Source organism: Oryzias latipes, chromosome 1, assembly GCF_002234675.1.
Source record: "Oryzias latipes chromosome 1, ASM223467v1".
In the NCBI taxonomy this organism is placed as follows: domain Eukaryota; kingdom Metazoa; phylum Chordata; class Actinopteri; order Beloniformes; family Adrianichthyidae; genus Oryzias; species Oryzias latipes.
The window spans coordinates 30,615,274-30,627,423 of NC_019859.2; the positions used below are offsets into that span (position 1 = coordinate 30,615,274).

General features: G+C 42.5%; 1 protein-coding gene across 1 annotated transcript in view; it reads left to right on the forward strand.

Annotated features, from left to right (window-relative positions):
- The window catches only part of LOC101158001 (multidrug resistance-associated protein 1), a 28,383-nt gene that overhangs the window by 8,961 nt on the left and 7,272 nt on the right, over positions 1-12,150 (forward strand). The window contains exons 5-14 of the mRNA XM_011479752.3: positions 2,789-2,911; positions 3,921-3,982; positions 4,114-4,245; positions 5,382-5,588; positions 6,506-6,683; positions 6,879-7,040; positions 7,120-7,212; positions 7,732-7,935; positions 11,420-11,566; positions 11,654-11,741. Of these exons, the coding sequence (XP_011478054.2) occupies positions 2,789-2,911; positions 3,921-3,982; positions 4,114-4,245; positions 5,382-5,588; positions 6,506-6,683; positions 6,879-7,040; positions 7,120-7,212; positions 7,732-7,935; positions 11,420-11,566; positions 11,654-11,741 (1,396 nt within the window). The remainder of the gene's footprint in view (positions 1-2,788; positions 2,912-3,920; positions 3,983-4,113; positions 4,246-5,381; positions 5,589-6,505; positions 6,684-6,878; positions 7,041-7,119; positions 7,213-7,731; positions 7,936-11,419; positions 11,567-11,653; positions 11,742-12,150) is intronic.

The window sequence follows — 12,150 nt, forward strand, 5'->3', positions numbered from 1 at the left end:
CAGCCTGGGGTCAGACCAGAGGAACGTCAGAGCTGTGTTTATGGCCCTGCACTGCTGCAAACACTGCCAGATCATAATCCATGCATCCGCATATAATGCAAAGGCCTGTACAGTTTAGAAGCAAACAGCTACTTGTGGGCAGACACAAAAAGCACACAAGAAGCACACATGGCAACCTTTCTATGAACCCCATGTCTCATCCCAATTATCAACAGCTAAAGCCAAATCTAAATCTTGGAATTTAGCTCTCATTTTGTTGCAAATATTAGACTATTAGACCTTAATCTCAATTTTTTTATTAGAAACATTAAAATACATTTGGGAAAAAATTACAAAAGAGGCTCTCTGTTTTTCTGAAGGCAAAAGGCAGAGACTAAAAAGATACCAAAAAAGAAAGCTTTACAACGAGGTTGTGTTTCATCCTATAAATGTGATAGCTACATAATACAATTAATGTTTACAACTTGCAAGATTCTCTACAATGCTGCCTACAGATGTTTATTAAGGTGCAGACACTGAAGGAGACTGCGTCTTTAGTGCTGATTGATGAAGAGGATTGAACCTTCATCATCATCCAACAATGTCAGATATCCACTCCAAATGACCTCAAACTAGCTATTTTTAATGTAGCACTTCTCAAACAAAATATTGGAGCACAAAATGCTTTCTAGTTACAAAGAGCTGCAAAGCATTCCAGTGTAAATCCATGCTGAAATCTGTCTTCATTCAAATTCATGTATACAAAAAAAGACCAAATGTGGGTAAAATGATAGAGTAGGACTATAAGTGGCATTTACAAAGGATGAAGATGCAACAAAAATTGTTCTCATGTTGCCATATTTGGATTTAGAGGAATTATCAGTAGACAGGAAAACACTTGTTTTGAGGTTTTAAGGTATCCTTACCAAATGTTAACCTACTACAAAAATACCAAAGACAATTTACCCAAAGCCCCTCTATGCAATTAAATGCTGAGAAATTTTTGTTGCATTCTATTTACCTCTAAAGTTGGCTATAGGAGATGTTTTCTCCTTTGAAATCATCCTTAAAAGCGGGAGTCTTTAAAGAAATGTTTGAAGTCGGCTGTTTAAACACTGTTAATCCTTTGTTCACCTTGTGAACAAAGAAGGTATCATTTAAAATTTTAATTGATATCAACCCAATAGAGCATAGTTCGTATCAACAAACCATTAAGTATTGGGCACATAGAGGTAGTGCAGAAGCCACTATGCATTTCAATGGTGGAGATACTAGCGGTAAGATATGCAAACATGCAGTTTATCGCAGTAGCAGCCATTTAGGGTGGGGTGGAGGTATCATCTTTTTAAATATCAGATTAGATTTCGTTTTACCAAAACCCTTAACCCAAGCATGTCCAAAGACCTCAGGGGCCCAATGCGGCCTGTGTTCAAATTTCCGACGGCCGCCAGGCTCCTTAATGAAATCAGTGACATGTGGCCCTCTGTATTTTTCACAAGAAACGTTCATGATTTCTTAATTGTAGTTGGCTAAACTATGTTTTTAACTGATTGTAAACCTAAGGCAAACCTTTATCTTCGGACCCTCCTGTGACACTTGGACAAGTAGAAATTGACACACTTTTTCGGTGAAATATGAAACAACTGTGTCTGCCTAACAGAGACTGTAGCAGTTTTTATGGAGTTCAATATCAAGAGAACGTACCAGATGACGCATCTATGACAAGCTAACTCCTAATGACGAAGCCTGTTTTTAGATGTATTTGTAATCTATGGGGGAAAAAATCCAAAGTGTGCCATTGAAACAAGTGTTCAGTAAATAGTTTTTTTAAATGTAATGTTATAAAATGGTTTAAATGTAGGGAGAATGGTTGGCCCCTCACACATTTAAACCTCTCTATATCTGGCCCTCTTTGCAAAATGTTTGGACATCCCTGTCTTAACCCTTATACAAATACTTATGTTGCAGTGTTACATTGTCATGCACACTTTTTTTTCTTTAGGTAACAGCTCAGTAGATGCTTCTGTAGACTATGAAGGAGATTTCTAAATAATTTCAATATCCAATAAATATTAGCTGGAGCTGACGGTCTGTGTCAGCTCTGGCCTCAGCTGTTTGACCCACATTTTCCCACCCGCTCTTTGGTCATCTTGATTGTTTTTGTGACAGGATTTATTTGAGCTCTGCATATATGTTTTGTGGGTGCAGCACTCCATTGACTGCTATTGTTTACTAGGGCTGCCACTTTGTCTCCCTCTCACACACACTGCTGCCCAACATGCTGCCCTTGGCACTACTCTGTGGTAAACAGTGTTCTCTGCCAAAAACCATAATTTCTGCATGTCAAGAATAACATGCAAGTCCGTTCCTTTGCAGTGCAGAACTCTTTGAGGATAATACTGCAGCTGCACTCTTGATTAAAAGTAAGAGTGCTGGTTTGTTAAACCCCAATCTTTCCATTTTCAGATAGCGTGACTGAGCAACTTCAACTATTGCTTCATTTTTGTGGAGAACTCCATTAAAATCTCTGGGGTTTCACTTGGATTTAGCTCACCGGTCCAAATTATTCTTCATTGTGTTTGTGATCTTTTTGCATAAACCATGCGGTGCTACACAAAAGAAGTCCTGTTGTGAAACAAAGCCACAGTTATAATAAATGATGCAGTATAATACAGGAAGTCATGTTAGAAGAGGCACTCTGAGACTCTTTAAAATCCTTTGGATTCCTGTAAGGACTTTCTTTGTTCTCCTTTACAGGCCTACAAAGTAACAGCCTTTACAGTCCAGTCATATGCACTTTATTCCACAGGGCATCGCCTCAGACATTGTTCGGTACCTCGCCTTCTTCTCCTACTTCACAATCCAAATGGCACAGCTGTTTCTTTGCTGCTTTGCTGACCAGCCCCCACAAGGAAAACCCAACTTGGAAAAGGTAGGCAGAGAAGAATGCATCCATCAAAAATGTCCTCTGTTTCCCAAAACCCAGAAAAGAAAAGTGCAAGGCAAGCTGTTTTCTTTTTTTTACACTGCTGCTCAAAAAGTGTTTGCCATTTGGAGGAAATGATGTGAGCCCCCCCCCCAGTTCTCTCACACTTCACCACTTGACCTGTAACAGGTGTGTGAAGTAGTGTATGTGCTTGATTCTGTACTCACACAAACTGTTAGTGCAACTGTGGGATTTTGAGCAAGACTTCACCTTTCCACACAATACAGGATACGTTTTTGATGCAGAGCTGATATTCCTCCAACCAGGAGCGTGACAGAAGGTTTTTTAAACTCAGAGTAACACGCTGAAGCTGGACTTCTGGCAGTTGAATGAAAATGAACTTCTAATATATCATAGTGACACGTGAGGTCATTTCCGTGTGATGATAAACTATCGAAGGAGCTAGAAAAAGTCCCTAACAAACTGTTGCCTGGGAGGGAGGAGGCTTGGGCTGTAGAAGCCGCAGTCTGACATTGTGGACACACCCGGTGGCGTCTCCTCTTCCTCCTCCACCTCCTTCTCCTCCTCTGTTCCTCATGCTCTGGTTAGTTAGTCACAGGAAGAAGGGAAGTGGGGGGTAAAAGTCGTGGTGCTGTAATGAGCAGAGCAAACACCCCAGTGAGGGGGTGGAAGGGCGGAGGAGATGCTATTTATTAGTTTTCGTGAAAGAGCAAACTTGTTGGGGATGACACATATCTGCTCTGTCTGCACCTCAAATGTCACCTTCCCCCTTACGTAGCTCTTATTTACATTGAGTGGTGGGAGTTCACAGCGTCTGTTCCTCACAATGGACCCCCTGAATGTACCCCCTTGTTTACACACAGTAGTATTTTCTAACCTGCTGCTCGTACCAGCGTTCAGACACCATCCAATGACGTTGTGAGGCTCATGAAGCGTTTAGGCAGTGAATTATTTGCTGAGAAAAAACCTGAACCAGGTCTTTAATTTGTTGCAGAATCCTTGTCCCGTGAAAGATGCTTCTTTCCTGTCAAAGATCCTCTTCTGGTGGTTCACTGGGTAAGATGGTTCTTTGAAAAGCCCTCATTTTCTGCCACAGGCTGACTCACTGCAGCAATGATTTGTGCTTGTTTACAATAACACGCGAGTTTTGCTGATGGACTGTGAATCATCTCCATGGCCCCCTTCAGGCTTGTTGTGAAAGGATATCGCACCCCACTGGAAGCGACGGACCTGTGGACTCTGAGGGAAGAAGACACATCTCACAAAATCATCTCCGACCTGCAGCAGGAATGGGGAGCTGAATGTGCCAAACTCCAGAAGTGAGTATTTTGTTGATACAATAAACTGACCGCAGGACCTTTCAGCGCCACAGCACTGGGTGGACTGTGGTGTAAATCTGCCATATTGTTGGACTGTGATGCTTTGGATTTTTCCTGAGTCGTTTTAAGCTCACATAATCGTGATGACACACATCCTTGTGACATCATCAGCTGCACAGTGGTGTAGTGGTTAGCCCAGTCATCTCACATCAAAAAGGCCATGGTTTGAAACTTGGTCACAGTTTGAGTTTTCATGTTCACCCCATTCAAGTGGGGGTTTTCTCTGGGCAGTCCAGCTTCTTCCCGCAGTCTAAAAACATACATTTTTGGTTGATGGGTCATTCTGAGCTGTCTGTTGGAGTGAGTTGTTTGTCTCTGTGTGGGCTTGGAAACCTGGCAGCTTCTCCACGCTGCATCCCAGCTCATCCTTTCCGATAATCCTGAACAGGATGAAGCTGCTGTAGCGGCTGGAAGAATCATTGGCTTCATTCAGACTCAAAGCACACATGAAACACAACACAATATTTTTTTTTTTTTTTGGAGAAGGGGGTGTATTCAAAGGCCAAACACACAGCGTTGAACTTTCAAATCCACCTCTAATGGCTACCTTCTTTGAGTAAAGACATGCAGGAGCCCTCACATTGCAGATCTGCTGCAAGGTATGATGAATAGGCTCGACTCAGAGGTTTTCACTCTGGGCCAAACAGCCCTGACAGTCTGGTCACATGTGTTGTCTCTGCTCAGAGAGTTTCCTGCTCTGTCACAGCGAACTTTGTGACCTCTGAATAAACTCAGTTTTCCTGCGGTTGGGTCAAACCTGCAAAAATGGCACAAAACAGAGCCCAACATGGCCTTAACTGTGGAAACTGAAAGTCTCCATCCAGCACCACAACAATGAAAAAAAAAGACACGCACAAAGAAGTCTGCTGAGGGTATTAATGTAATATAAAGTTTGAACAAGGGCAGACACACATGTTTGACAGTTGTCTTGGTCTGAAGTTTGAGTCTGATCATGATCCCACTGGATGATCCTCTTTCACAGCAGCTGTGAACTCTTTGATTCATTGGTGCCAGCAAGGAAAAAAGTAAATGTTTTCCACTTTTTATGTTAATGCTGAGTTTTTTTCCTCTTCCAGGCAGGAGAAATCCCTGGAGTCCGCCCCTGTGTTGGGAAGTAGACTGCCAGATCAAGCCCAGCTCCTCAGAAAGCTGCAGAAGGAGCAGAGCTCCGGTTTCTTCCTTCTCAGGACCCTGGCACGAAAGTTTGGTCCATACTTCCTGACTGGCACCTTGTGTATTATCTTCCACGATGCCTTCATGTTCGCCATCCCTCAGGTGCTGAGGTAAATTCCAGAAACTCGGGTTTTACAGTGATGATAATCTCAGCAGAACATCTTGTCTCCCAGATGAAAGCATCAGTAAAAGGTCTCAACAGAAGGTTGTTGGGTGCACAGTGTCATAATGTTGTGGAGGAAGATTATGATGTTGAGTCTGTCAAATATATCTTTGGCAGCACTTTGCTTCCCACAAACCAAATGGCATTGAATGTGCTGTAGTAGGTAAACTAAAGTAAAACTTTCCAAACCTCAGCTCAAAGTGAAAATACTCTAATACATTGGAATCCAGGCTGCAGTAAAAATAGCTTTGATTTTTTTTTTTGTGAGACTTGACTAAAAACACATTCTATTTCTGTTAAACTGAAGGAACAGAAATACCACCATATAGGATAGATGGATAAACAGAAAGATAAAAACATTTATGACTCAATCAACACGACAAACCAGCGGCTGGCAGCAGTCAGTATGGGTCACGGCTGACCCACTGCCCACTCCCTCGCCACCCTGCCAGTCAGACTGGAATGTTGTTGTTCATGCACAGCGCACAATCGCTGGAAGTGTAAATTACGGCCGTGGAGCTGCGAGCAAGAAAAGCAGACGAGACCACAGACCCTGCGCTCCAGCATGGAGGACAGGCAGAAAAGAGAGAGGAGGCTCCAGAAATGCTGTTGGACCACAATAAGGGTGCCGCAGGCCAAGTGTGAGTGCAGCCTGGCCGCAAGCTGAGCTCTGTTGTGCAACTTTAACCACTCAGTGTGGACCAGTTAGCAAAGGCCGAAAGTTAAAGGCGCTAAAAGAGAGTTACACTTTGGTAGAAAAAGTACGAGCAGATCTCTCTTTCCAGAAAATCCCAGGCTTTGATGGGTTTTGATAACAAAGCAAAAAATGCTGAGACACTAATATCCTTCCTCCCACCTCCACAGCCTTCTTCTGGGTTTCATAAGGGATCCCGAAGCTCCGCAGTGGAAAGGCTACTTCTATGCCACTCTGATGTTCCTGCTGTCCTGCCTCCAGTCTCTTTTTAATCATCAGTACATGTACACTTGCTTCACCGTCGGCATGAGGGTGAAGACGGCTGTCATGGGCTTGGTTTACAGAAAGGTGTGTAAAGGTGGAGTTGTCGTTTAACCCCTTCAACATGACAGACATCAGGTCTTAAATTACACTTATTGTAAAAAGATGAACATTTCTCACCTAAAATGACTGGGGCTGTTTAATTTTCATCTGGATTTGAAATTATACCAACCACATACTTCCAGCCACGGGCTGAAATGCCTTCTTTTTTTGTCACTGCAGTCTTTGGTGATAAACAGCGCTGCCAGGCGGACTTGCACTGTGGGCGAGATTGTGAATCTGGTCTCAGCAGACACTCAGAAGCTCATGGACTTTGTGGTGTATTTCAACGCAGTCTGGCTGGCTCCTATTGAGATTGGCCTCTGCCTCTTCTTTCTCTGGCAGGTACGTTGAAATGTAGTTTAACTGTCACTCACATGCAAATGAACTGAGTCTCCCTTCACACGGTTTGCTCTCCGTGCAGCATCTTGGCCCGTCAGCTCTGGCAGGGATTGCCACTGTCATCCTGATTTTTCCCCTCAACGGATTCATTGCAAAGAAAAGAAGCAAGCTGCAGGTAAAAGTCTCCATGTGTACAGCACAGAAGCCAAAACATCTGGCATGTCAGGTCAAGGAACACCACAGCTGGTTTAGATAGTAGCTGAAAAGTTGTGTGGGTGTTTGGCATGGATGCTGCATTCTCTCTTGTCCTTTTGATGTCTGACACATATAATGTGTTCAAAAAACAATGACAGGAAAGGGTTGGCAAAAGGAGAGCGTCATTTTTCATTTCTTTGGAAAAAGTACAGAGAAAATTTGGCTGGCAGTTCAATCAAATTTAGTTTTCAATTAACTGACCACATTCCTGGTTCTTTGTTGTTTACTTGCAATAAAACTCACTACATTGTAAGAAGCTGCAAATTCTTACCGAATTAATCACATTCTGTGCTTCAGGAAAACGACTGTTGTTGCAATCAGGGCACTGTGCACAACTTCATGTATTTGCTTTGCTGAGGTTCTTCTTATAGTGTCCTAGTTTTAACTCAGATGCGTGTTTTCCAAGTCGTAAAAAGTATCCTCTCTGTCTGGTCAACAGGAGATTCAGATGAAGTTCATGGATGGCCGGGTCAGACTGATGAACGAGATCCTGAATGGAATAAAGATCTTGAAGTTTTATGCCTGGGAAAAGGCCTTCCTGGAGCAGGTTTTGGGCTACAGAGAAAAAGAACTCAAGGCCTTGAAGAAGTCCCAGGTCCTTTATTCCATCTCCATTGCGTCCTTTAACTCCTCCTCTTTCCTGGTAAGAATATTTAAGTAAAGAACGTGTTAAAGTTTATTTCAGAATGTGGCTTATAGGACAACCTATGGTTTGCTTTTACTCTTTGGAAAGTGTGCAGTGCATTCACACTGAAATAAATTAGACCAGAATTCATCTGTTATTTAAGCAAGCCGCCCTGTCTGTAGCAGACTAGATTCTTTTTGTTCAATCTGCATTGGTGTTCAAGATTTTCAGAGGATACAAACTGGAAAGCAGCTTGTTGTTGATGATGACTCTGGATATGGATGCATGTAGACCAGTAGACTGATTTCTCTGGTAACCCAGTTTCCCTATGAGACCACGTTACCTTGTCACATGCCAACACAGCTAATATAGAATTTGAAAGTTAACTAGAGAACACATGCAAATGTTTACCTTCTAGCCATTTAAGTTTTTGACACGTAGCCTACCTGACTAAAGCCAGGCTGAAGGACAAACATTTACATGTAAAGGAAACCTGGTGTGAAGCTAAAAAGAGTGGAAAGAGAACCCGAGGAAAGAAGTCTACTTTGTAACTGAGCTGCACACAAAAAAAGGGAAAAAAAAGAACAAAGCATAGAAAAATGAAGTAATGGCATAGATCCTCACAATCACTGCCTGTCATTTTTAGCAATAATGATAGGTTGCATTGCTGTACCTAGTATTTAAAGATCCACTCTGATCATCTTTTGATCTGTTGTAAAAGCATTATCAGTGATCTTTTAATTATGATTATGCTGTTTCTATGCAAAATCAAAAAAACCTGTGTTGTTTTCTAGGACATAGTTTCTGCAGAGTAGCAGGAGTTTGTCAGAAAGTGACCTCTGAGTTGTGGGTGGGACTGTTGGCATGGAGTTAGCCGACCTACACTTCCCATCATCCATCTGTTTACACTCTCTCCCGCTAGCACACAGTCTCTCACACCCCAACCTATCATTACTGATGCAACAATAGGGGCGAGCAATATCAGAGCTATTGAGCCGAACAGTTTTAAGCCAGATGCCAGATCAGACGAGCAGAACAAAGAGGTACACAGTTGTCTGCAAGTGGATGCATCAGTATGGAGCATTAGCTACAGTCTTTAGACTAGGGTTAGACAATAGCATCTGAAGTTAATGTGACATCTCAGTTTGAAGATGTGACACTGCAAGAACAGGATTTTGATATCAGTGTCTTTTCAGCCTTAAAATTCAACCTCAAAGTTTAGACCATAGCCATCACTTAACCAATTGCTGAACATATGTGTCTCTCATGTGATGAAAATACTTTTTTTTTCAATATTTAAAAAATATCAAGAGATTTTATTAAATAAATGCAGCTGTTAAACTCCAAACTTTCAAACATGAGAATTTAGCCAAACTTAGTATTGTAAGCAGTTTATACACACGGCTGCACAGATCAACCTCCCAGTTGAGTCGGATTTTACCAACCATATATATATATATATATATGGTTGGTAAAATCCGACTCAATATATATATATATATATATGTATATATATATAAAATGCCCCTCTCACCCTCCGCGGGTGGTTTCTCCTCCAAGCTCGGGTCCTCTACCAGAGGCCTGGGAGCTTGAGGGTCCTGCAGTCTCTTAGCTGTTCCTAGCACTGCGCTTTTCTGGACTGAGAGGTCTGAGGTCTTTCCAGGTATCTGTTGTAGCCACTCCTCCAGCTTGGGGGTTACTGCCCCGAGTGCTCCAATTACCACAGGCACCACTGTCACCTTCACTTTCCAGGCTTTCTCCAGTTCTTCTCTGAGTCCCTGGTATTTCTCCAGTTTCTCATGTTCCTTCTTCCTGATGTTCCCATCGCTTGGCACTGCCACATCCACCACAACGGCTTTCCTCTGTTCTTTATCCACCACTACAATGTCTGGTTGGTTCGCCATTACCATCCTATCAGTCTGGATCTGGAAGTCCCACAGGATCTTTGCCCTCTCATTCTCTACCACCTTCGGAGGTGTTTCCCATTTTGACCTTGGGCTTTCCAGTTCATATTCTGCACACATGTTCCTGTATATTATTCCAGCCACTTGATTGTGGCGCTCCATGTATGCTTTCCCTGCCAGCATCTTACACCCTGCAGTTATGTGCTGGATTGTTTCAGGCGCCTCTTTGCACAGCCTACACCTTGGGTCTTGTCTGGTGTGGTAGATCTGAGCCTCTATCGCTCTGGTGCTCAGGGCTTGTTCCTGAGCTGCCAGGATGAGCGCTTCAGTACTGTCCTGTAGGCCAGCCCTTTCTAGCCATTGGTAGGACTTCTTGATATCAGCTGCTTCAGTTATGGTCCGGTGGTACATCCCATGCAGGGGTTTGTCCTCCCATGAGGATCTGTCCTCCAGCACTGTATCCTCTGCTCTCCATTGCCTGAGACATTCACTGAGCACACTGTCAGTTGGGGCCTTGAGCTTGATGTACTCATGGATCTTGGATGTTTCATCCTGGATAGTGGCTTCTGCGCTCACTAGTCCTCGGCCTCCTTCCTTGCGGCTAGCATACAGTCTCAGGGTGCTGGATTTGGGATGGAACCCTCCATGCATGGTGAGGAGCTTTCGTGTTTTAACATCCGTGGTCTGTATCTCTTCCTTTGGCCATCTTATTATTCCTGCAGGGTATCTGATAACTGGCAGTGCGTAGCTGTTAATTGCCCGGGTCTTATTTTTGCCATTGAGCTGGCTTCTCAGGACTTGCCTTACTCTTTGGAGGTATTTAGCTGTTGCAGCTTTCCTTGTTGCCTGCTCCAGGTTGCCATTTGCCTGTGGAATTCCAAGGTACTTGTAACTGTCCTCGATGTCTGCTATTGTTCCTTCTGGGAGTGAGACCCCCCCTGTGTGGACTACTATATATATATATATATATATATATATATATATGTATATAGCAGACAAATAATACTTACAAAATGCCTTTCCCGTTTTAGTGCCCATCATATGCCATCATATAATACATGCACAACACCAAAAACTGGAAAAAAACAACAAAGGATGCCGCTGTTTTGCAACATTTTATTCACTATCTGAGATCATGTCTATGAGATGCTGAAGCTTACTTTGGCAAACAGAGCTTTGACTGTGTCATCATCAGCAGTAAGCCAAAACATTTAACAAATCTCTTCATGTTTGTTTTGTGTTTAAGCAAAGTCTTTGAGCTTATCAAAGTCCTATCCATTTTTGTTAGAAGACTTGAGTAGACATTTAAAGATTTCTTATAATATCTTTGGTGATTTCTAAGGATTTTGCTTCCTTGGAACACACTATGAGCACGTTGTTTGAGGAAAACAGCAAATGATCACATCATTAGATTTCATTATTCGAAAGCTATAATTGCAAGAATGTTGAAATGTTTTAATTTCTTGCGTTTGCATTTAAGCTGCAAACGAAGAAGACATTTAACAATCAGGCAACATGTGACTGAAGCTGTCTAAACTCCATCATCTGTACAAGTTTCAGCCTGATGCAATGCCCTACTGTTCTTCTCTCTTCCCAAGATTGCCTTTGCCATGTTTGGAGTCTATGTGATGCTGGATGAAAGGAATGTTCTGGATGCACAGAAGGTTTTTGTCTCCATGGCTCTGATCAACATCTTGAAGACACCACTAAGTCAGCTTCCATTTGCAATAAGCACCACCATGCAGGTGAGTGAGTTTTCTCACAGATTCCAAAGTGGTTTCTTTAAATGGTTAACATCTGAAAAACAATTTGTTTCAATAATCACCTTTTAGGCTCTGGTCTCACTGAGGCGACTGGGAAAATACCTGTGCTCAGAGGAGCTGAAGGTGGACGGCGTCTCAAAGGCCTTGTCAAGCTCTGGTAAAACAGTCATTCATGTACAGTACAAACCATTCAAATGAGCTTTTATATGCTGTCAGATTTCCACAATTTTGAGCACATGCAGCCAGAAATTGCAGGTTGCCATAATCAATATTGACAGCCTGTGAGATGATGTTGTTTGTAATTGCAAGGTAACACAACCTTGTTTGGATCATGTGCACTGTCACTTCCTTGGGCCGAGGCTGACTGGTAGACGGCGTAATTATAGCATCTTCCAATTTGGTGGTTAAACTAAAATCGTGGCATGGTTATAAAGATACGATTCATAGAGAAATTAAGAAAAAAGTATTTTTCTGCCTATGATCTGTCAACACTTCCTGAGACAGCTTGTGGAAAAGGCAGCAACCCTGTAATTAGTCTGATTAAACAGATTCACATGTAATTACAC